This window comes from Bos mutus, chromosome 1, assembly GCF_027580195.1.
Source record: "Bos mutus isolate GX-2022 chromosome 1, NWIPB_WYAK_1.1, whole genome shotgun sequence".
In the NCBI taxonomy this organism is placed as follows: Eukaryota; Metazoa; Chordata; class Mammalia; order Artiodactyla; family Bovidae; genus Bos; species Bos mutus.
Window position 1 is genome coordinate 63,337,210 of NC_091617.1, and position 25,928 is coordinate 63,363,137.

Consider the following 25,928-nt stretch of genomic DNA (forward strand, 5'->3'; position numbering starts at 1 on the left):
AAAAAAAAAAAAAAGCAGTTTGAGGCCGTGGAAAGAACTGCTAGCCCGGGTTGTGCCACTGACTGTAAATCTTTGGGTGAAAAAATGTTTCCTTTTGGCTTTCAGTTTTTTGGCTGCGGAGAATAAGACGTTTTCAAGATGTTACAGAATGTAAAGGACAAATAGACATTTTTCCCCAGGGTGCCATTTATTCATTCTCTCCTGCGATTCGATTTTATCTGAGAGATGGATGCTGCTGCTGCTAAGTCGTTTCAGTCGTGTCCAACTCTGTGCGACCCCAGAGACGGCAGCCCACCAGGCTCCCTTGTCCCTGGGATTCTCCAGGCAAGAACACTGGAGTGGGTTGCCATTTCCTTCTCCAATGCATGAAAGTGAAAAGTGAAAGTGAAGTCGCTCAGTCGAGAGATGCATATATATATGTATATATAAAGAGCGCGAGTTCAGCTCTAAACAAACAAGCACGTCAGCGGCTGACTACCTGTGCCGCCTTCCCAGAGAAGCTGCGCAGCTTGCTGGGCTCGGGACCAGGACCGGGAGGCCGAGCGGCGCTCTGCCGTCACTGCGCTGGGCGGCCCTCCGCCCACGTGGTGCGGCTCCTCGGCCATCTTTGTGCGGGGCTCCGCTTTCGTCCGCGCAGCAACTGGGACTCCGCGGTTGGGTGGCAGGCGATGGAGCTGGGGGTGTCCTCCCAGCTTTGGTTGTGGCTGCTTTTGCTACTCCTGCCCCCGGTGCCGGGCCGCGAGAAGGAGTCAGGTGTGCTCCGTACAGGGCCGGGCTCACCGATGGGGTTCGGGGTCTGGCCGCGTTCCGGGGCGCTCTCCCGCGCCCCTCGCTCTCCCGCGCTGCTGGCGCCGCTTTCGTGCTGTGGCCGCTGCGGCGCAGAGCTGGGCAGCGGGCACGGCGGCTCTTCGGAGCAGAGAGCCTCTGGGTGTCCGGCACTGCTTCTCCTGCCTAGAACCCTGGAGAGTAACCCATCCTACAGAATTCAGAGCGATAGTGGGTAGGGGAGGGCATGCCCACAGCGGGTATGGCCCACGCTTGGCTACCTTGCACCTCCCTAAGACACACTGGGGGATAATTCGTGTGTGTGTGTGTGTGTGTGTGTGTGTGTGTGTGTGTGTGTGTGTAGTGTTCGTAGTCCATTGTGTGTGTGTGTGTGTAGTGTTCGTAGTCCATTGTGTGTGTGTGTGTGTGTGTGTGTGTGTGTAGTGTTCTTAGTCCATTGCGTGAAGAGATTAAAGGAGGGTTAATTACTGTGGGCTTTTAATCGATCCTCTTTATAGGGCTCAGTTTGATTAGTAAAAACTGAGTATCTGTGTGACCAATTTATCCGTAACCTTCTGAGTGCTGGGCATTAAGCTTGGAAATTTTCCCCTTTCTTGGATGTCTGGCAGCCAGAGTAGAGGAGCAGACTTGACCTGAGTGCTGGAGAGCTGTAGAATGAAACCTTCCTGGCTGTCCATTTCCACCAGTGGGATGAAAAGGGGGTGTCTAATAAAAGTTTTGGCTTTCTGTGGATTCTACTTACCTGCTGCTAGTGAATAAGAATACTCAGGGGTGTTTTGTTAACCTTCATTTTTTTCACTTTTTGAAGGTTCAAAATGGAAAGTATTTATTGACCAAATTAACAGGGCTTTGGAGAATTACGAACCATGTTCAAGTCCAAACTGCAGCTGTTACCACGGGTGAGTTCTTTTCTTTCACCCATCTTTAAGAATTTAGATCTTGTCAGGAGGAAATCCCCTAAAATCCCCAAGAGACCTTGGTTGCAGTGGTCAGAGAGCAGACAGGGTCCCTGAGGTGGTTTTCTGATTTCTAGAGAATAAAAATACACTGGGATAGTAGAGGCCCAGGTGGTCTCAGCATTGCCTGTTAACTCCCTGTAGGAATGTACTTGTTTGCATTCCCCACTGGACTGAAAGCTTCTTGAGGTCAAGGCATATGCCCTACATTGGCTGTTGTATTCCTGGTGCTGACTCTCAGTAAGTGAAAGTCACTCAGTTGTGTCTGACTCTGCAACCGCGTAAACTATACAGTCCATGGAATTCTTCAGGCCAGAATACTGAAGTGGGTAGCCTTTCCCTTCTCCAGAGGATCTTCCCAACCCAGGGATGGAACCCAGGTCTCCCTCATTGCAGGCATATTCTTTACTAGCTGAGCCACAAGGGAAGCCCTACTCTCAGTAAGTACTCCATAAATATTGTTGAAGGAATGAACATATTTTTAAATGAATCAAATTATGTTTCCTGTTGGTTATCTTTTAATGTATGCAAATTAAGGCTAGGGTGTGATGGTAGAAAGATTACTTTGAAATCAGCCTTACATTCTAGTGCCAGATTCAGGTCTCAGATCCAAGTCAGTTCTCTAGATATCAGATTCCTTATCAGTTAAATAACAGAGTCCTTTAACTCCTCATTACATTCATTATTTTATAATTCCTCAAAAAATTTACCTGATGCATGTGATACTTACTGAAAACTTGGTTTGTACCAAGCCTTAAAAGGGATACAAAATAGTGTAATTCCTAGTTACTCCTGTCAGTCACACATACTGCTGGAGTATGTGGGGTGGTAGGGGCCGAACAGGCTAGAACGTAAGACTCGGTTTCAAGCTGTAAGGCATAAGCTGTGCCTTCTGTGGAATTTGGAGAAGGAAAGGTCAGCGGGACTGCAGTGACTGGGAGGACACAGGTGTGACAGGAGTATTGAGAAGGAATATGCATCAGGCAAGGGAGGGGCAGGCCAGGTGGAGGGAGGGGGAAGAGATGCTCGATATTGGCTTGCTTTTTCGTTTCTGTTGCTTTGTTGTTATTTTAGGTTACCTGTGGTGCTTCTGGGAAAGAGGTTGCTCATTCCTGCTCCCTCTTCTTTCCCGAAGCTTTCTATGCTCTCTAATACTGAGCCCAGACCTACAGATAGGAAGAGTTGGGATGGTACCCTTCTCTTGGGCTGCTTTCCTTGATGATTCCCCTTCTTTTCCAGTGTCATAGAAGAGGATCTAACTCCTTTCCGAGGCGGTATCTCCAGGAAGATGATGGCAGAGGTAGTCAGACGGAAGCTAGGGACCCACTATCAGATAATTAAGAACAGATTATACCGGGAAAGTGACTGCATGTTCCCCTCAAGGTAAGAGCTGTAAGGTACATATATCTTCTGACCTTATTGCTTACTTAATACTAATCCACCTGCAATGCAGGAGACCCGGGTTCAATCCTGGGGTTGGGAAGATCCCCTGGAGAAGGAAATGGCAACCCTCTCCAGTATTCTTGCTTGGAGAATTCCATGGACAGAGGAGCCTGGTGAGCTTCAGTCCATGGGGTCACAAGAGCAGACACGGCTGAGCAACTGACACTCTAATATAGTCCAATTAAAGGGACTTAGAAGTAAACCCTCACATTTCAGGACCACACAATAGTGACATCTGTCTCCTCTCTCTTTGTAAGGCTGGGGCACATCACTGGTTGTACTGGATCTGGCTCTACCCCTTCTTCTCCAGATACAGCAGCTGCAGGACACAGGCTAATGTTAACTAGTGTGAGTTAGCTGGGTTGAAGAAGAAGCGATGACTGATTGTCAGGGGACAGCTATTGTTCTAGATACTGACTATTCAAAGAAAGGTGGCAGAAAGGCAAGAGAAATAACTAGGGCTGCAGATTACACAGGCCACTCTGGGCAGGACTTTAGCTGTGAGAGCTGAAGTTCCTTATCAGTGGGCTAAAGGCTGATGGGGAGGGTCACAGACTGAGCCTGGAAATTGCCCTTAGGCAGCATTATTTACAACAAATAATAAACCTTCCTCGTTCAAGCCTTTTTTTTTTTTTTTTTGGCGCAGCTGCCTGGCTTGTGCGATCTTGGTTTCCAAAATAGAGATTGAACCCGTGTCCGGGGAAGTGAAGTGAGAGCTCAGAGTACTAACCACTGGACCGCCAGGGAATTCCCAGGAGTCCTTTTTTTTAAAAAAAAAAAAACCCTCAAATCTTTATAAAATTACAAAGGCAGAGTATTCCCTTACTAAGACCTTTTTTTCTAAATGACGTATGCCATTACAAGTAAAATAAATGAGCAGTATTGTAAAAAAACAAGCATCTATTTGGTCACAAGGATTTATATTTTGTCATAATAACTTCATTACAAATTAGTGTATTTTCACTGTCAAAAATACATAAAAACAACAACAGAAAAATATAAAGATCATTTAATATCCCATATTCTGAGGTAATCACAATTTTGGTTTTCAAGTGTCAGGGGCAAGTAAGGTGGTAGTGGGGAAAATCATTGAGATATTTTAAATAGACATTTGTTTCATTACTTGGAGCAATAGTAGAGACTTTAACTACAAATTATGAGTATAGAGGAATTTGTGATTTCTACAAATGAGAAAGAAAATATGAATATAGATCCTTTTGGACTTTAAAAGGTTTTCCAGTGTTTGATAGTTAGCTGAACAATCTCCGGATCGAATTAAATTGTGCTCTCGAAGTTTCTGCAAGGCACATAGCTCTTATTCCTGACTCCAGAGCATTGTGGTCAGAATCTTGAGCTCTTAGAAATATTCTTAAGAGAGGATGGGACCTTTCATTGGCAATAAAATCGTCTAGAGTTCTAATACATTGAAAGTTCCCTGCCCCAATTACATACACAGCTAAAGAATTGAGAGTTAAATAAAAGAGAAACAAAACAAAATATTTAGAACCAGCTTAATGAAATGGACACAGTTGTGTAATATCTCAGACTTTTATCTGGCCAAAAGTAGTATCTTTCTAGGTCTAGATCTTTTAATTCACCCAGTTTGAGAAATATCAGTGACATTTAAAGAATTCAGTTCTGAACAAAAGGACATGTAAACTCACCATTTCAAGGATGAGCTAAGGAACTGGAGCACCATCTAATTAAGCACCTGGAGATGCATCATTTCAAAGATAGAGAATAACATTTTTTTTTTAAATAATAGCATTAGTGAAGTATGGTTGACATAAATTGCACATATCTAAAGTGTACAATTTGATACATATATCAAAATATGTATCTAATATATATTCATATATATATATGTATTTGTAGCCAAGATAATGAACCTGTCACTACAAAAGTTACCTTGTGGCCCTTCTTTCCCCTTTTCCCTGTCATGCCTTCCTCCTGTCCTATCCCTGTCCTCAGGTATCCACTGATTTGCTTTCTCTCATTATGGATTATTTCCTTGAGTTTTATATAAATAGAATCATGCAGTACGTGATAGAGTGCTATTTTAAAAGCCAGGTGTGAAAGAAAATAGCAAATGTTTTAGCTGTTAACATGTAAATGTAAATACATGTAAATGTATTATTATAATCATATGTAATAATATTATTATATAATTAATAATATATAATAAAATACAATAATACATTTTTTAAACTTTGTAACTAGTAATTTTTTTAACATCAAAGGAGTATTATATGCACATGGTAAAATATTTGGTTAACTCAAAAGTATATACAATGATGCCCTCCACCATACCACTAGTCCCTGAGTCTTCCTCTCAAGAGACAGCTACAGTTGTATATCCTGCCAGAAATAATCTGCATATACAATTGTCTAGATTCACCAGCAAACCAGAATATGCTGTATCTTCTGTTCTGCAATTTACTTTTCCTTTCCATGTATCAGTAGATTTTGAAATTGTTCCATAGGAGTAGTACATGGAGAACTCTTTCATAGCAGCATAAAAATCCCATTGTATGGATTTCTTTATTCAGTTCTGTATCAATGAATGCTTAATTATTCCCCATCTCTCCCCTTTAATTTTTGACTAATGGAAACAACGCTGCAGTGAGCGTTCTTGAACTTAGACTTTTGAACACTCATGCTGAGTTGCTTCAGTCGTGTCTGACTCTTTGTGACTCCATGGACTGTAGCCTGCCAGGCTCCTCTGTCCATGGGATTCTTCAGGCAAGAATACTGGAGTGGGTTGCTATTTCCTCCTCCAGGGGATCATCCCGACCCAGGGATCGAACCCGCATCTCTTGGGTCTCCTGCATTGGCAGGCGGGTTCTTTATCACTAGCGCCACCTGGGAAGTCCCTTTGTAAATATATCTACAGTATAGAAGTAAAATTAATTAGGCAAATAAAGTGTTTTTAAATCTCAATAAATAGGAGCAAATTGTCCTCCAAAGAGGTTGTTTTTACACATTCACCACCCACTTATCACATGCTCAGAACAGACCTCACACACTCAGTAACACTATGTATTATCAGGCTCTTTTGATCTTTGACAATCTGATTGGTAGAAAGTAGCATGTAGCTTCACTAGATTTTTTATTTTGTCATGTTGATACTTTTTTGTTGAAATATATTTAATATATAATGTGTAAATTAAAGGTGTATAACATTAGTCTGATAAGTTTATTTTAATATGATTTCTATTGTAGCAACAATTAGCACCTCTGTATCATGTTACATAATTATTTTCTTTTTTAGTAGTGGAAATGATTAAATTATAGTCTCTTAAGTTTGATAATTATCATACCATTTTGTTATCTATATTCACTTCACTGTGCATTAGATCCCTATGGCTTATTTATTGCTCCTTGTAAGTTTTGTTCCCTTAAACAACATCTGTCCTATCCCGTCTTTCCCCAGCCTCTGATAAGCACCATTTTATTCTCTGTTTTTATAATTGTGGCTTTGAGGGCATTTATTTGTTAGTAGTACAGTTGACCATCTTTTCTTACGTTTATGAACGATTGATATTTAGTAATCACCCTATATATTGATATGTAGTCATCAACCTATATATAAATCAGTCATTATCACACTGCCAGAAAATTTTGGTCAGACCTTGGAATGTTGCTACCAGTACTGTGCTGGTCCGGACCTCAAGGATGGGGCAGGAAAGTTAGCTCTCAGTGTATACTTACTTTCTTTCCAGAAATCCTTTTAGAAAATCTGTTCTGAAAGCTATGTTACAATCTTTGTGATTCCGTACCTGGCATTCTTTCTGGCTTGCAAAGCTGCTCTTGAGAATGTTCTGTATTTAGGTTGAAGGTAATGAAAGGTTCTTTATCCTTCCTCATAAACTATGAGACTTAGTTATGGTGGAAATAAAAATAATGTCCTTGTGAGACGCAAAGCCCAGGGGACATAATTAGAAAATCAGCTTTTCCAGTTCCTATCAAAATTTACATCTTGCTTACTAATTAAACTATTCCATGTAGGAGAAATAAATGCTGGAAATGAAAAGAGGAGAGGAAGTGATAGGAGTAGCAATAATGTTCCCATCAAACTTAGGATGCTCTAGTTGGAGAATTTTATTATTGTAAGCTGGAGAAGCTTAGCCAGAAAAGATAACTTGCACCACATGAAAGAGTGGAATAGTCCTTTCAGAAGCATTGCTCTCAGGACGCTTTGCAGGAGGCCAGTGATCTGAATGCTGGGTTGTCTTACCTTGCAAGTGTCAGTGGGACCCTGCCTTGTCTGAGAGCAGGCACTGATCTGGTGAAGTTGTGGTATTTCTGGTTGACAGGTGTAGTGGTGTTGAACACTTTATTTTGGAAGTTATTGGGCGCCTCCCTGACATGGAGATGGTGATCAATGTGCGAGATTATCCTCAGGTTCCTAAATGGATGGAGCCTGCCATTCCAATCTTCTCCTTCAGTAAGGTAAGTACAGAAAGGGCTGTCTGAGGGGATGGAGGGTGGTCTTCTAGGTCATAAGCAGGAGATGACTGAATGTGGCAGAGTCTGATGGGTAATGGTGTGGATGAGGCCTGAGGTTCCAAAGCAGGTCTGTGTCCCTGTTAGCTTCACAGTCATTGAATGATAAGACTGAGGAGGAGGTGAGGACCTGTAAGTGATGAGTATGATTGCTTGGGATCTTAGCTAGGGCTGAGGGTGGAGGGTGAGGAATGAGAGAAGCCTGAGGAACCTCTAAGAAATTGGAGGTGGGGTTCAGAGAACCTGCAGAGCATGGGAGAGAGTGACCCAAGAAAGCTCATGGACTTTCAACAAAAATATTGAGCTCCTACAATGTATATATCCCCCATGCTACTGCGTATCATCTGCCTGGCCACTATATCCCAGGGTCCTAGCCAGGCTAATGGTCAGACTAAAGGTTCTCAAATAACCACACAGTTTGCACCCAAACAGTACACTGAGGGGATAGGCCTGAGGTGCCTGAGGGGGACATGTGAGAGGGTGATCTTCGAGTCTCGTTATGGAGAGATAGGAGTGCTGGAACATGCTTGTGGGCTTGGAGAATAGGGCGCAGTTAATATCTTAGTGCTCAGCTTCTTGCAAATGGTGTATTAGCAGGAATGGGCCTTCATTCCCTAGGGACTAAATATGAAAGCACTTGGGGCAGGGATGGGGGAGGCTAGAAGAGAGTGGATGGAAAACTCTATGGGAGAAGAGTAGGTCTGGGAAAACCCTGCAGACTTTGGGAAAAGGAACTGTTTCTGATTTGGTGTCTCCAAAGCAGAGGGAGTTTTTCCCCACTTTTTCTTTATCAGAGTTTACTTTCTGTCTAGACTTGTTTATTTCCTGTGCTGCAAGTGGGCTGAGGCCACATTGTGTTGCATTTCCCATGGTTTAGCCTCAATTCTCAAAAGTGCTTGGTCCCGTTATTTGTCATGAGGCCCTCTCAGAAGAACAGATAGAGGCTCCCATGTAAGTCAGTAAGGGTTTATGTTTATTATTTATCTGTTTTTTTCTGCGGATAATGAAGTATGATCATCAATATACTAACTTTCCTTTCATCTTTAATTCCTTCCCCCTGCTTCTTTTTTTTTTAAACCAATGATTCCTAGTTTGCCAGGCAGGGATTTTAGTCTGTCAGCTTTATAATAAATATGCAGTTTCTTTTGAGCAGCTGTTATGCCTGAGGTGCTTGATGAATCGCATACCATTTTTTAAATATTTGAAAGAAGGCAAACAGCATATTGCATATGTAATTCCAGTGGAAGACAGTAGAATTAGAGGTTTATCACTGGCCAGAATTTTAACAGAAGTAACCATATAAAGGTTTCAAATGGTTTCAAACTTTTTTCAAAAGGTGTGGAATAATACCCCTACCCCCTTTCTGCCCATCATTACTTTTGACCCCGATTAAAAAAGAAAAATAACCAAAAAATAACTCAGAACTTATTGACCAACCAATATGAGCTCAGAAGCGCCACAGTATTAGGTAACACTAACACTTATTGAGTATTTACTATGTGTCACTGTTCTAAGTTTTTTACATGTATTAACTCGTTTAATATTTAAAACAAGCCTGTTAGATAGATACTATTATTGATATTATCATTTCTCTAGTTATAAAGATAAGGAAACTGAAGCGTAGGAAAATTAAGTAACTTGCCTAGAGTTGGAAAGAGGTGGAGTCAGATAATCTTTCTCAAGAGCCCACACTCTTAACTATTGCATTGTATTTCCTAATTCTTGCTCCTATAAGACTTATCTAGGAAATCATTAAGAACTGGTAGGACCATATATGGAGAAGGCAATGGCACCCCACTCCAGTACTCTTGCCTGGAAAATCCCATGGACGGAGGAGCCTGGTAGGCTGCAGTCCATGGGGTCACGAAGAGTCGGACACGACTGAGCGACTTCGCTTTCACTTTTCACTTCCATGCATTGGAGGAGGAAATGGCAACCTATTCCAGTATTCTTGCCTGGAGAATACCAGGGAACGGCAAAGCCTGGTGGGCTACCATCTATGGGGTCGCACAGAGTCGGACACGACTTAGTAGCAACAGGACCATATACTCTCCAAGTATGATATCAGTTAAAAGATGAGAAAGCTATGTGGTCATTCAGAATTGGGTATATCGTTTCCTTAAACTAAAACCTCCAACAGTATATTTCTTCTAGAAAAACACAACTTTTGGGAACTGGAAAAGTTGACATTTAGTGTGATTTCATATTCTGGGATTCAGTCAGCCCATGAATTTTAACCCATGATCATTTTTGCCTTTTAGCATCCAGAGTCTAGACTTAGATGTGTCTTTGATGGCGTGACACAGGGGCAAGGCCTTTTCCAGATCCCGTGACATGAGTGCAGTTTGCTGCTGCTTCCTCTGCTCCAAGACTGATTTAAAATAACCTCTCTCTTTCTGTTGAAGACATCAGAGTACCATGATATCATGTATCCTGCTTGGACATTTTGGGAAGGAGGACCTGCTGTTTGGCCAATATATCCTATGGGTCTTGGACGGTGGGACCTCTTCAGGGAAGATCTGGTAAGGTAGGTCCTCTAGAGAGGTTTTATTTGTCCCTCTTTTTGGGTCACCTTGAAGTAAACAGTTAAGTATAAACAATTATTTTCTGTAAAATGACTAACTTTTAAGCTAAAAGACAAAAAAACACTTTATAGCATAAGCAATTTTATATGTGTATAGAAGTATTTGCATATCCATAGAAAAGATGTCAGCAGTGCTTCTGTGGGAGGGATAATAGAAGCCTCTTTTTTTTCTTCTTTAAATTTTTCTATACTTTTAAGATTCTTTAAGAGTGAATTTCTTTTAAAAGTAGGAAAGAATAAATGATCATATTGTGGGGAAGGATAGAAAATTACTTGGAAGAACATAAATGTATTTATAATTAAGAGCCAAGTTCTTCAGGCAGGGATGGGGTGGGCATAAATGTCCCATCGGCATCTCAAGTTCAAGCTTATTTCAGATCATCTGTAACTGAGGATTGAAACCTGCCTTGGCCTGTTGTCTGCATCCTGCCATCATTTCAGAATTTAGATCGTCTCATTCATCAAGCTGTAGGTGTTTCTTACCTAGCTACATTTTACATTAATGATCCAAACGACATTGGTGCCTAATTAGTAAACTTCTAGAAACACAGTCTTTCTAGTTCTTCTCTCAGATGTAGAGAAAGCAATAATTTAATTCAACTTCATTTTCACAAATATCTATCACCTGTATTAAGTGTGACTACATATTTAAATGAGATGAAGAGAACATCCCTTTTCTGGAGAAGCATGTAGGGCTGTAGTCCTCTTTGTCTGCTAGAGCCACTGGTTAAATAAACAAGTCAATTATTCAATAGGTTTAATTGGGAAATTATTTTTTAAGATAACTTGGCCTCATACTTTGTTGTTCTTGTCCAGCTCTTTCTTTCAGGGATGAGGGAATGCAGACTCAGAGAGGTTAAGTGACTTTGGTCAAGGAACCAATTTAGGCCTGAAATCCAGGTTTCCAAGTGCATTATCTTCTCCACTAGTTAATATTTCCTGTGTCCGCCAGACTGTGAGACTGTCATTTTTTATTTAGCATTTCATTTTGAACATAATTTTGAGAGAGAGAAAAATAATAACGTTGTTAACATTTTTTCACCAAGTTATTCTTGACTTTAGTTTTCTAATTCTTTTTTTTGCCCTCAGGTGCTTGCAAATACCCTTTTCACATTCTTCTTTTTGTAGCTCTTTTTCCACCTGCTGTACATCTACTTTGTTTTTAAAATCTCTTTAAAAACAACTTTTTTCTGAATATTAAAACTTTGTATGCTTATAAAAATTTATCAGTGTGTCCCACTTAGGCAACTTTTCCCCCACTAATTGGTGTGTCTTAGAAATCTTTCCATGTCAGTACATAGGTGGAGAAGGAAATGGCATCCCACTCCAGTACCCTTGCCTGGAGAATCCTGTGGACGGAGGAGACTGGTGGGCTGCTGTCCATGGGGTCACACAGAGTCAGACACGACTGAAACGACTTAGCATGCATGCATGCATTGGAGAAGGAAATGGCAACCCACTCCAGTATGCTTGCCTGGAGAATCCCAGGGACAGAGGAGCCTGGTGGGCTGCCGTCTGTGGGGTCTCACAGAGTCAGACACGACTGAAGTGACTTAGCAGCAGCTGTTGCTGCAGTACATAGGAAACTGCCTCATTCTTTTAAACAGTTGCATGGTATTCTATCAGATAATAACTTGATTCATTGTGTCCTTCAGTGTATGTGTAGGCTACATGTGTAATATTTGCATAATTTCTTGTTTTCTGAAGTATTAGAGGGTATGTTGCATACTTTATGGCTCTGTACCCCTTAATTCTTTGCTGCATAATTCCTAAGAGCGAGAGCGTTCCCTTAATAATCACATTGCAATTATCAGTTACAGGAAACAATGTTAATTCAACATTGAATTGTCATAACAGTATCCCATAAGACACATTTCTTCTCAGATACAGGATCCAGTCCAGCATCTTGTGTTGTATTTAGTCCTTATGTGTCTTTAACTTGTTTTAATCTGCAACAACTCTTAAGTGTATCCTTCTCTTTTACTGTGTACTCTTATTGTTTGTAAACTAATAAGCAATTTTTAGGGAGATAGAATATGTTTTAAAAATCGTTAATATGTTTTTCTTTTGATATCTTCACCTTTTATTCTTGAGCTGAATTTATTCATGATTTTAGAATTGCAATTTTATTTTTTAGAGCCCTCCATTCAAAATCTCTAGCCTCATGATTTCATTTCTTACCTTGAAACTTTAGTAATCTGTTTCCTGATCTGCATTGGTGTCTGCCTGGCGTGTTTCCATCTTTATACTCTTCTGGGAGTTTGTCCCCATAGACTGACTTTTCACCCTGTAGAAGAATTCAGTATTGCTGTGGATTTAAAGAATTCACTCTACTGTCAGCAGAGGAGTGGGGTAATAAAAGAGGGCTGGGGCAGCACCAGTGTTAGTGCTTGCCCAAAGACAGAAATCCTAACATGGGTCTTCTGAAGGGGTGGATAGGTGGGTGGGAAAAATGAGGGAGAGGAAAAACAGATGATACGTGGTTCAAGTCTGTCTATATTAAATTCAGCTTTCCCAGGGACTAAGGAAATTTATACTCAAAATTTCAGTGTTTTTGGTTGGGTAGTTGAGCAGTATATCAAAATGTAAAATGTGTATATCCTTTGACCCAGCCATTTTACTTTAAGAACTTATCCTGAGAAGATAATTAAACAAGTATGCAAAAATGTACATACAGGGATATTCACTTCAATGTTGTTTCTTAAAGTAGAAAGTTTAAAACTACCTGAAAGCTCACCAATAAGGAATGGAGTAAATTATGACATGGCTGCTGCTGCTGCTGCTGCTGCTGCTAATTCGCTTCAGTCGTGTCCGACTCTGTGTGACCCCATAGACGGCAGCCCACCAGGCTCCCCGGTCCCTGGGATTCTCCAGGCAAGAACACTGGAGTGGGTTGCCATTTGCTTCTCCACTGCGTGAAAGTAAAGAGTGAAAGTGAAGTCGCTCAGTCGTGTCCAACCCTCAGCGACCCCATGGACTGCAGCCTACCAGGCTCCTCTGTCCAAGGGGTTTTCCAGGCAAGAGTACTGGAGTGGGGTGCCATTGCCTTCTCTGATGACGTGGCTATAAAATGGAATATTGTGCATGAACGGAAAGTAAAGATAGAATAGGGCTTAAAAACAGGGACTCTGGATTTAAACCTTACTAGCTGTGTAATGCTGGGCAAATTGCTTAGCCTCTTAAAGGCCTCAACTGTGTAAAGTAGGGATAATAAAAGCCATCTTGTAAGGTTGTAAGAATGAGTTGTGTGTGTGTGTGTATATATATATATATACAAATGTATATACACAATGTGTGTGTGTATATATACACACACACACACACACACAATGTGTGTATGTGTGCAGGAATGTGCAGGAATCACACCTGCATCTCTTATGTCCCCTGCATTGGCAGGCAGGCTGTTTACCACTAGTTCCACCTAGGAACCCCCTCTCCCCGGCACCTCACCCACCAGTGCTACAGTAGTTCTGATTTGTTAGGAGGGAGTATGGGACAGAGCAAAAAATAGTTGGACTGGAGAATCAGGTAAAGATGATCCAGTGAGAAAGAACTGGAAGATAAGCCAGGAAAATATGGAGGACTGGCTCACTTAAGAGAAATGAGTAATGGGACACTATTTGTATCTGAACAGTACCTCTACCTGAAAAGTTTATGTGCGAAGTTTCTCCATTATAGCAAACAGCTCACCAATCCCTCATGAACTCCACTTCAGTTTGACCCCCTCCTTTGTCAGCGAAAGACGCTGCAAAAACATCTGTGAAGGGTTCCCACAAAGTAAGTTAAGAATGATGCATCTGTCACCTGAAACTATCACAACATTGTTATTTGGCTGTACCCCGATACAAAATGTTTTTGGTGTTTAAAAAAAAAATGATGCATCTGTGAGCTAGCAGTTTCAGCAAGGGAAGCTGGTTGTGGTAACTGGTACTGAGAACTGAATTTCGCGGACTTGGTCTTTATGGAGCACTAAGTACAGTTTGAGGATACCAGAGTGCTTTGCAAAATCAGACTAAATCTGATAATACTTCCTATGCATCTAAAACATAAAGTCAGGAAGTGATTTATTTCCTTGCCCTTGATTCGGTATCTGATATTTTCTGCAGTTATTGTTGCCTAGTAATTTTATCAATCAGTTCAGTTCGGTCACTCAGTCGTATCTGACTCTTTGCGACCCCATGGACTGCAGCATGCCAGACTTCCCTATCCATCACCAACTCCCAGAGCTTGCTCAAACTCATGTCCATCGAGTCGGTGATGCCATCCAACCATCTCATCCTCTAGACTCTTGCTTAAAGTAAGGAAGAAATCCTGATTGTACTGAATTAAATAGCCCTAAACATGTCATTCGGAGAAGGCAATGGCATCCCACTCCAGTATTCTTGCCTGGAAAATCCCATGGATGGAGGAGCCTGGTAGGCTGTAGTCCATGGGATTGCTAAGAGTCGGACACGACTAAGCAACTTCACTTCCACTTTTCACTTTGATGCATTGGAGAAGGAAATGGCAACCCACTCCAGTGTTCTTGCCTGGAGAATCCCAGGGACGGGGGAGCTTGGTGGGCTGCCGTCTATGGGGTTGCACAGAGTCAGACATGACTGAAGCGACTTAGCAGCAGCAGTAGCAGCAAACATGTCATTTACTTTGGGAACTTTTCTTTCAATGTTGCTAACTTATTAACCAAACAGTAGATTTGTGCATATTGCTAGCTAGCATCTCCAGAGGATAAAGTAATAATAAAAGGGAACATAATGTCATTTAGAGCTTTTTCTTTTGAGTAGCATTGTTGTTCAGTCACTAAGTCATGTCCAGCTTTTTGCAATTCCATGGACTGCAGCACACCAGGCTTCCCTGTCTTCCACTGTCTCCTGAAGTTTGCTCAAACTTGTTTCCACTGAGTTGGTGATGCCATCCAACCATCTCATCCTCTGTCACCCTCTTCTTATTCTGCCCTCAATCTTTCAAAGCATCAGGGTCTTTTCCAATGAGCCGCTTTTCACATCAGGTAGCCAAAGAATTGGAGCTTCAGCGTAAGTCCTTCCAATGAATATTTAGGACTGATTTCCTTTAGGATCGACTGGTTTGATATCCTTGCAATTCAAGGCACTCTCAAGAGTCCTCTCCAGCACCACAATTCAAAAGCATTTATTTTTTGGCACTCAGCCTTCTTTATGGTTCAACTCTCACATCTGTATGTGACTACTGGAAAAACCATAGCTTTGACTGTATGGACTTTTGTTGGCAGAGTGATGTCTCTGCTTTTTAATTTGCTGTCTAGGTTTGTCATAGCTTTTCTTCCAAGGAGTGTCTTAATTTCGTGGCTGCAGTCACTGTCTGCAGTGATCTTGGAGCCCAAGAAAATCCATCACTGTTTCCACTTTTCCCCTATCTGTTTGCCATGAAGTGATGGGACTGGATGCCATGATCTTAGTTTTTTTAATATTGAGTTTTAAGCCAGTTTTTCACTCTCCCCTTTAACTCTCATCTAGAGACTTTAGTTCCTTCATTTTCTGCCATTAGAGTGGTGTCATCTGCATATCTGAAGTGTTGATATTTCTCCTGGCAATCTTGAATCCAGCTTGGGATTCATCCAGCCTGGCATTTTGCATGATGTACTCGGCATAGAAGTTAAATAAGCAGAGTGACAATATACAGCCTTGATATACTCCTTTCCCACTTTTGAACCAGTCCATTGTTCCGTATCTTGATCTGCCTACAGGTTTCTCAGGAGGCAGGTCAGGTGGTCTGATATTGCCATCTCTTTAAGAATTTTCCAGTTTGTGATCCACACAAAGACTTCATAGTCAGTGAAACAGAAGTAGATGTTTTTTGAAATTCCCTTGCTTTTTCGATAATCCAACGGATGTTGGCAATTTGATTTCTGATTCCTCTGCCTTTTCTAAACCCAGCTTGTACATCTGGAAGTTCTTGGTTCACGTACTGTTGAAGCCTGTCTTGAAGGATTTGGGGCATTACCTTGCTAGTGAATTGAGTAGCCTGGGTCAGACTTACTTTGAAATGTAAAGCTCTCAGCTAAGCTTTAGAAATTATTCAAACACTTCTTTATATAGTTAAGGAAGAAACACAGAAACTAATGAAATCTGTTTTTAGGTCAGCCGCACAGTGGCCATGGAAAAAGAAAAATTCCACAGCATATTTCCGAGGATCAAGGTGATTATACTTTCTGACATTTTACAAAGGTACTCTTCTGGCTAATGTGTACAATTTTGAGAGTGTGGCAAACTCTAGTTCAAAGAGAAAACGAAGATAACTAAGAAAAAGACATAGAATCACAGAATTTTAGGCTAGAGAAGAACCCAAATTATTGGCCAAATCACTTTTAGCTGAATTGAAATTCAAAGAAGTAAAGTTCATCTGTCCAGTCATTCAGCAGACATTTACAAAGTGTGACGAGTGTGATAGGCTTTAATTATTTAATGCTGAATAGAACAATGAGCTGTCCTCTTGCCTGAGAGATTGCATTTCCCTGGGAGTACTTTATGATTGTGCCCACAGACTCTCTTCCACTTAATGGCAGAGCAGGAACCATCACTAGCTCTTCTAACTGCCTTTTTCATCAGACCATGTGGCTGCCAAATAGTGGTGGAAGCGTAGACTGAAACTGGTGAAAATTGAGAGAGATGCATGGAAGGAAGGTAGAGCGAAAGCAAAAAGGTTAGGGGAAGACTGAGTCCATGTTGTTCAGCTCCATATCCCAGGTGTTGAGAACAGTACCTACCTTGTAGATGCACATTGAGTATCTGTTGGACAGATGAATACCAAGACGAATGTGAAGGGAGAGAGTTCTGCAGATTTCTTAGTGTGTCCTTGTCACACTCTCTCTTCACTTGGTGGTGGATTTCAGAGTGCAAATGAGCCCAACAACCATTGCTTATGGTTCCTTGTCAACATCTCTGATTCTCAGATCTTCAGATTACAGATTCTTAACTTGGGATCCATGTGTGGACTTCAAGACTTTTAGGAACTCCTTGAAGTTATATGGGGATATGTAGAGAGGGCGTCCACAGTTATCAGATTCTCAGGGAGTCCATGACCCCTCAAATGTCAACATCGTCTGGTACTAGAACCATAACTAGGACTTTTTCTACAATAAGTTTTCAGGTGTTTGAGCCCTTTGGTTTTCTTTTTAATTTAAATATTATACTGGGTTTTACAGAGCACACCCAACAAAGGTCATGTAGCTGTTTTGGTGAGTGGTGATTACCTAGTTACACAGCTATGAGTACCAGTGATTAGAGGTTATATGAAGCTTCTAAAAGGGAAATAATTCCCTGGGATGTGGCTGTAGTATAACATAATCCTAAAGACTAGATGCAAGCAGAGAGGGCCAAATACTCCCCTGCCCTGAAGGGTACAGTGGCAAACAGCCAGGACCACCTAGATGCTGTAGGATCTAGTATCCCCCTCCTCTTCTATTAAATAACCCGTGAGTTGTTCATCTGTGCATATGGTCATCGTGTTGGGTCCGATTACTGCTTACCTTTCAGCTATTGGGAGTGGTCTTATGGTGTAGGAGACGTAGTTCTATGTCATGTGTTTCTTTTATAGGACAAGTCCAGAACGAGATCCTCTCATTCTTCTATCTCGGAAAAACCCAAAACTTGTTGATGCAGAGTACACCAAAAACCAGGCCTGGAAATCTATGAAAGTAATCACCAATCATCTGACTAGAGCTACAGCAGTGAACATTCTCACTCCAGGAACATTGCAGCTGGGTAGAACTTCACATTAGGTTTCCTCTCAGTGCTGGGATGAATGTTGAGACCGTTCCATGGACTAGAATTAGTATATGTGTAAATTATTCTTTTTCAAACTCACATTGTGTTTCTGGGCCCTTATGATGACTCATATTTTATATTAATTGGAAGGTTTAAACCAGAGGTCACAAACATTTTCTGTAAATGGCTAGCTGGTAAATGTTTTAGGCTTTTCGGACCTTACAGTCTGGGCTGTAGTTCCTCAGCACTGCCGCTGCAGGGTGAAGGCGGTCTTCGACAATATGTAAACAAAGGAGCATGCCTGTGTTCCAATAAAACCTTATTTAGGGCATTGAAATTTGAATTTCATAAAATTTTCCCATGTCATAAAAATATTGTCCTTTGGATTTTTTCCAGCCATTTGTGAGGTAAAAATAACTTTAGTTTATGGGTTGTGCACAGAAACAAGCAGTGACCCAGATCTGGCGTACGGGCACTAAGTTTGCCAAAATCTGGTTTAAACCATTGGTTCTCAACCCTGACTATACAATCCAACCAGAGAGCTTAAAAATTAATAGAATAAATCAGAGTCTCTGCAAATGGTATATAGACATCTTCATTTGTTTAAAATTCCCCAAGTGAGTCTAAGGTGAAACAAGCAGTGACAGGCTTCTTTGGTTGGGAGTCCCATCTCTATCCTCTTAACTCTTTCTTGCCTTATTCAAAGACCCTTAAGTTGTAAATGTCCTCATCTGAAATTTCCATATACCATTTGAGGATGATAGGAGAAAATGTTTAAACTTCTTGTCAGAAAAACCAAGTGAAAACTAAGAAATACTAAGTAAAGATGCATGTATTTATCACATGATCATTTAATTCAAACAGAAGCAGGTGCAGTATAAGAAACTTTGTTAAAAAATAAAAATTATGAAAAAATGTATCGATTCATGACAGCATCTGCTATGGGAGGCCGCAGAAGCAAGCAAGACTTGTTCCCCTCACCATCTGCTAAGGTGGCTGGAATATGGATAGGGGATAGGGGTCTCGGACTCTGATGCCCCCAGGCGCTGCAGTCGTGAGCGGGAGAGAGCACTGAAGGTCCAGTCATTTCTGCCAGGGAGAATAGGAGCTCTCTTTGCCACATCCTCCTTTTTTTTTTCCCAAGAAAGGTGGAAATCGGTTTTTATAAGAAGTATCCTGCCACTTACAAATGCTGGGCAGTGGTTTGAATATTTATTTTTCAAATACTTTGCTAGTGCAACAAAATCTGTGTGTGGGCTACACCTCTAAAGCCCACCAGCCACCGTTTGTAACCTCCTTTGCCGTATGATTTACACAGAGTGAGTTGTGCTGCAGGCCATGACCTCCTGAGTGCAGACGAAGAGTCACATGGCCCCAGGGAAGCTTAAACTCTAAAATCACACAGACCAAGTTAAAGCCCAAGCTCTTCTACTTAAAGCTGTGTGACCTTGAGCAAGTCTCCCAACTTCTCAAAGCCTTGGCTGCTTCATTTATAAAGTGAGACAGTCTTGCCTCCTGAGTTTGTGCATTCTGAGACTTCAGGGAGGTCATGTTGATGAAATGTTCAGTGACCCTTGTTGCACAGTGGTCTTCAATAAATGCCCCTGCTGCTAATACTAACAACTTCCTTTTCCCTGAAAGGATACCTTGGGAAAGCCAGCTGCTAAGGATGTCCATCTTGTGGATCATTGCAAATACAAGTAAGATTTCCAGGACTCCTGACTCTTCTGGTTTTCCCTATTTCTTTTGGAATAGCTTCTCTTTGGGTGAGGATTTTAATACTAGGGTCCAGCTGGGGTTTGTGAAAGTCACGTTAATTGATTAGTTATTGCTTACTGAGAGCCTGCTGTGCACAAAGCTCTGGACTGGGTTCTGTGGGAACTGCAGAGACAATGAAACAGGGACAATGGTCCCTGCTTCCAGGGAGCCTGCATGCCCATAATCAAAGGGATGGGGTCCCCTCTCTGCACCCCACACAGCCAAGAGCTGAAGTTAGATCAGTCATTTATTAAGTTAATAAAAATAGTTTAAGGTTCAACATGAATGAGGAATATGTAACTAATGTATTATATTTAAATGTCAAGACTAAGAATGAGATGAAGGTAAAACAAGGTCAGGAGGTGGGCAGTGGGGATACTCAGAGGAATGAATGGTAATTACACTGCATAGTGGGAACTACAGAGTAGAAGCAGCTCTGGTTAGAGACAGGTACCAGAAATTCTGAAAAGAAAATGTTCTTAGTTATTAGCTTTATTTTCCAGGGGGCATTTCTTTGAAGATTGATTAGGCATGCCTGGTTGTCTTCTCCAGACTTCTTAAGAGGAAACAGGGAACAGGGCATACCTATGACCAGATAGGGAACACTATGGGAAAAACCAGGCTTTGCGGGGGGACCATGATGAGTTCGAGACTTTAGGCCTAGAAAAACTTGTAAACAAAGGGTGAGATATTGTTTCCATTGAGCCTTGTGTCCGCTCTGCCCAGCACCCAGCTGCTGGCTCTATCTGTCTCTGCCTGGAGAAAGTATTTCTTTTTCCCCCTCACGCTGATATTCCCAGGAACAGGCTCTAACCCCTGGAAGAGCAAGGAGTTTATGGGAACTCCACAGGGACATGCTGATGGGTCCTTGAAAATTGAAAGTGGAAAGAGAAAGAAGAGAGGGTAATAAAAGGGGAGAAGAAGAGGGGATAAGAAAAAAATGTCATGTGTGGTAGCAGGAATATAGTATCAAGTATATTTTGCTCTCTGTTTTCCAGGTATTTGTTTAATTTTCGGGGTGTTGCTGCAAGTTTCCGGTTCAAACACCTCTTTCTGTGTGGTTCACTTGTTTTCCATGTTGGTGACGAGTGGCTGGAATTCTTCTACCCACAGCTGAAGCCATGGGTTCACTACATCCCAGTAAAAACAGACCTCTCCAACGTCCAGTAAGCAGCCGTCCCTCAAGCGGAGTCTCTGATGACTCCCACAGTCTGCCTCTAAGTCCCCAGCCATTCAAGACATTTAGTCCTAATGACTTTTTCCACTGAAAGCTTTTTTTTTTTTTAATTTTGTTTTCAAAGATAGTATTGCATTATTATCCAACTAGACTGAGTGGGATTTAATTTTTTAAGTGCTCTAATGCTGATTCAAAATGTAACATTCAGATAGTATGCATTGAAAAGCACTAATCTCTCAGACTAAATAGATATGGGTATTCAATCGTGTTATATCGTCAAAAGAATTTTCAGATACAGTGTGAGAACTGGCCTCGGTGAAACGAAGGCAAATTTCCTCTCATGATGGGAAGAGCTAGGACGGCATATGGAGAAGGGCCAGAAATGTAAGCCCAGTGCCCTCTTCTGGGGACCAGAGCAAGAGACAGGAGGGAAATTTTTTATTCACTATTGATTTTTGGTGTGTATCATTGAACATATCTCTGTTTTCCCAAGTATGTTCCAAAACTACAACAGATTGTTTCGTCTATGTGCAAAGTACTTTTTTTTGTTGTTATTTTGATCCTGTGAGGACCTGATAGCTTTACTTTAAAAAAACCCAACATCCATATATCTGAAGATTAACTACAGGCCTCAGTATGTTATCTCTCTGCTTAGTACTAATGAGCATGGTCTGTATTTCAAAACCTAATAATTCTTTCCATTTTAGGGAGCTGTTGCAGTTTGTAAAAGCAAATGATGATGTAGCTCAAGAAATTGCTGAAAGGTAAGTTCTGTTCATTTTTCTTTTTCCACTTTAATCATTCCTACTTCTCCCAAGCTAAAGTCATAAGAATGTTGTTACCATGGTGCTATCTGAATGTCGGCCTCATTATACAGAGATAATTAGAATCAAAGCTGTCCTGGGGAAAACTACACATTCACCTATGTCCCAAGCCCATCCTTTGTAGAGTTAGACTGAAATATTTGAAGTAGATCAAGTACCCTTTCTGAGGATTGGCTCTTTATATATTTGTTTTTAAGAAAAAAAAAATGTCTATTTCCAAATGCACGTGTATAGTAGATATTATGGAGAAGGAAATGACAACCCACTCCAGTATTCTTGTATAGAGAATCCCATGGACAGAGAGCCTGGTGGGCTGCTATCCATAGGGTCGCACAGAGTCAGACACGACTGAAGCGACGCAGCAGCAGCAGTAGATACGATGGCTGTAGAGTTGGTTCTTAAGAGCAAAGAGTTAATTTACATGAAGTGTTCTGAACAGTGCTTGGCACAGGTAAGTACTCAAATGTAAGCTACTAGTTTTATCAAATGTCATGCCTTAACTGTTCTTGTTAATCTTGTCTCTAGGGGAAGCCAGTTTATTCTGAACCACTTAAAGATGGATGACATCACCTGTTACTGGGAGAACCTGTTGACCGAATACTCTAAATTCTTGTCCTATAATGTAACAAGAAGGAAAGGCTACGATCAGATTGTTCCCAAAATTTTGAAAATTGAACTCTAGTAGTCATGATCAGGCCATAGTCCTCTCTATGGCATCAGACCTCAGATATCCTACAGTGAGAAGCTTGCTGTGAATGTGACACCTATACCTTGGATACTGTTACCAAGTCAGATATCTGGTTTTCCTTATCATGCTGTACCAGGAGCAACTTTGGAGAAAGATCCAAATTGTATGTAATACAATTAGGAAGTCGCTCAACATCTTTGCTAAAGAAGGACCAGAAATCGTAAGATGTGGGTTTTGAACCTGATTCTGCCTTTCATCTTCTTAGGACCAATCACAGCTTGTGCCTCAGATCATCCATATGTGTATGTCCACACTGTGAAACTGACTATGCCCATGGGGTGACGCCCTTTGTCTCATTCTGTTGAGTAGAAAGTCACTCATATGAAACTAGTACAACTCATTACCACAGTTCTGCAGTTATTCTACACTTGATCTCTGTCGCTGTATTTTAACGTAGAAAACCCTTTAGGGTTTGTAAAGTATACTTGGGGATTATTTTCTGAAAGGTCTAAGGAAGCAGTAGTGTGCCATGCAACAATGTAGGAGCTTTCTTTTGTAAAAGCGTAAACTCTTTGGTACTCAGGAGGTTTCTATAAAGCCATGTAGAAAGGGGCCAATTGCATGAGTAGTCATTGCAATTGGATTTCAGCTTCCCTTTTTGTGCCTTCGCATCCTTTATGTTCTCTTTCAAAAAAGAGTGATTGAAAACCTCTTGATAAATTTAGGAAATAGTCCTTACTCTTTAAAGGAATTTTGCATAAAACAGCAACTCTTCCTCATTCTTCACATACCCTTAATATTTTTTCTCCTTGAGTTGGCAGCAGTCCACGCTTGCAGGGATCTCAAGGAGTCTTCATGTATGAAATGGTGTCAAGTTGGGAGTTTAGAGCATTCACCTTTAGCACTTACTTACACAGGAGATGCCTGTTTTAGTGCACATCCTGTTGAAGTGCTTCCTTTTTCCTTTTTGAAAAAGACATTTGGATAGTAGTTTAATCTCGGGATTAAAGTACTTAGTCAAAAATGAAGAAAAACTGTTAGATTAAAACCCATGTAGTTCAGTGACTCAGAACCATCCTTGTTCTTTAGACCCAAAATTTCCACTGAGAAATCAACTCTTTTTCCTTTGCCTCTTAAGAACTGTTTGGTATTAACTGGTTCCAAAATTAGTAAATGTGAGATTCGGTTATATAAAATCGGGGACTATATTTCCATTTATGAAACATGCATTTGGCCATTTAAACTCCCTTTCACGAAACTATAAGCCTACAGACCTTCTTAGAGGACTTTCTGGTAAGATCATTACATAGAACAGGGCAAATGTTTACAATTGAATTTTGTCTTTGAGTATTAAAAACTCGTGGGGACTGTGTCCTTAGGTGCTATAAATCTGGCAGTAAGAGGTCCAGATTTCTGAGTTGTACTGTGGTTTTGCCTTATCAATAGGAGGCCCTGGTAAATATTATCGTTCTGTTTTAATTTTCTTCTGACTAAACTAAAAGCTTAAAGAGATGGGAATACCAGACCACCTTATCTGTCTCCTGAGAAACCTAAATGCTGGTCAAGAAGCAAAAGAATCAGAAATGGAATAACAGACTGGTTCCAAATTGGGAAAGGAGTACGTCAAGTCTGTATATTGTCAACCTGCTTATTACTAATAACTTCTATGCAGAGTACATCATGTGAAATGCCAGGCTGGATGAGTTCCAAGTTGGAATCAAGATTGCCAGGAAAAATATCAGCAACCTCAGATATGCAGATGATACCATGGCAGAGAATGAAGAGGAACTAAAGAGCCTCTTGATAAGGGTGAAAGTGGAGTGGAAGTTGCTCGGTTGTGTCCGACTCTGTGACGCCATGAACTATACAGTCCATGGAATTCTCTAGGCCAGAATACTGGAGTGGGTAGCCTTTCCCTTCTCCAGGGGATCTTCCCAACCCAGGTCTCCGGCATTGCAGGCAAATTCTTTAACAGCTGAGCCACAAGGGTAAAAGAGGACAGTGAAAAAGCTGACTTAAAACTCAGCATTCAGAAAACTAAGATCATGGCATCTGGCCCCATCACTTCATGGCAAATAGATGGGGGGGAAATGGAAACAGTGACAGACTTCATTTTCTTGGCCTCCAAAATCACTGTGGATATTGACTGCAGCCATGAAATTAAGACACTTTTTGGAAGAAAAGCTATGACAAACCTAGACAGCATATTAAAAAGCAGAGACATCACTTTGCCAACAAAGTCCATACAGTCAAAGCTATGGTTTTTCCAGTAATCATGTATAGATGTGAGAGTTGGAACATAAAAAAGGCTGATTGCCAAAGAATTGATGCTTTTGAATTGTGTTGCTGGAGAAGACTCTTGAGAGTCATTTTGGACAGCAAGGAGATCACACCAATCAATCCTAAAGGAAATCAACTCTGAATATTCATTGGAAGGACTTACGCTGAAACTCCAATACTTTGGCCACCTGATGTGAAGAGCCAGCTCATTGGAAAAGACCCTGATGTTGGGGAAGATTGCGGGCAGGAGGAGAAGGGGGCGACAGAGGATGAGATGGTTGGATGGCATCACCAACTCAATGGACATGAGTTTGAGCAAACTGCAGGAGGTGGTGAAGGACAGGGAAGCCTGGCATGCTGTAGTCTATGCAGTCACAAAGAGTCAGACACAACAACGACTGAACAACAAAACTAAGAGCAAAATTTTCTGTCCTTTGGATTAGCAGCTGAGGTGCATTTCCCTGGAAGTGTTTCCAACTCAAGCATTATCTCTCAGACTCCTTATTTTCATTACTCTAGGCAGTTAGAGGCTATCATAATATTTTTCTCAAGCCTGTATTATATGACATCACACTGTACTGTAGTTATTTGACTGTTTCTCCTGTGAGCTTTTTTGTTTCCCCTATGAGCTTCTTGATGGGTAGGAATCATGTTTTACTTACCCCAGTTTCTCCATTATCCAGCACAGTGCCTCACACAGAATGCACAGAACAATGCTGGAAGGATGGATGGATGGATGGGAACAGTGGACTTAACTAAATCCTGTTTACAGACTGCCCAGCCATTGGCTTCAAGAGGGACTGGACAAGACGCTAAGAATTGGGTCAATGCACATTCTCATCTGTCCTTTGAAGAGTTAATAAGACCATTTGTATTTAAGTACAGCAGATGTTATTCAGATTTTACATGTATTTGTTTACCTCAGTGTAGATGATATGAAGATGGGTGTAATGACATATAAAATGTATGGTTTTGAAAGTAATTTTTTATCTCCATAACTTTTGAAGGTTGTTGTTGTTTTTTAATACTAGCTGAATTCCACACTTATCCTTTCCTTCTCAGAGATAAAAGCCACACTTTCTTCAAGAAAAAGAGAATAACTCAGTTGATTTGAGTAAAGTGAGATACTTGGATAACACAAGGAATGATTTTCCTTTATTTGGGGAGTATCATCTAGGAATCTCAGC

General features: G+C 41.1%; 1 protein-coding gene across 1 annotated transcript; it reads left to right on the forward strand.

Annotated features, from left to right (window-relative positions):
- The first annotated feature begins 582 nt into the window (after positions 1-582).
- On the forward strand, positions 583-25,747 carry POGLUT1 (protein O-glucosyltransferase 1). The gene is made up of 11 exons (XM_005905439.3): positions 583-753; positions 1,595-1,685; positions 2,982-3,125; positions 7,502-7,637; positions 10,097-10,218; positions 16,387-16,446; positions 17,845-17,944; positions 19,656-19,714; positions 20,771-20,938; positions 21,657-21,713; positions 22,299-25,747. The coding sequence occupies exons 1-11, from the start codon at positions 669-671 to the stop codon at positions 22,453-22,455; spliced, it is 1,179 nt and encodes a 392-aa protein (XP_005905501.1). The 5' UTR covers positions 583-668; the 3' UTR covers positions 22,456-25,747.
- The last annotated feature ends 181 nt before the right edge of the window (positions 25,748-25,928 follow it).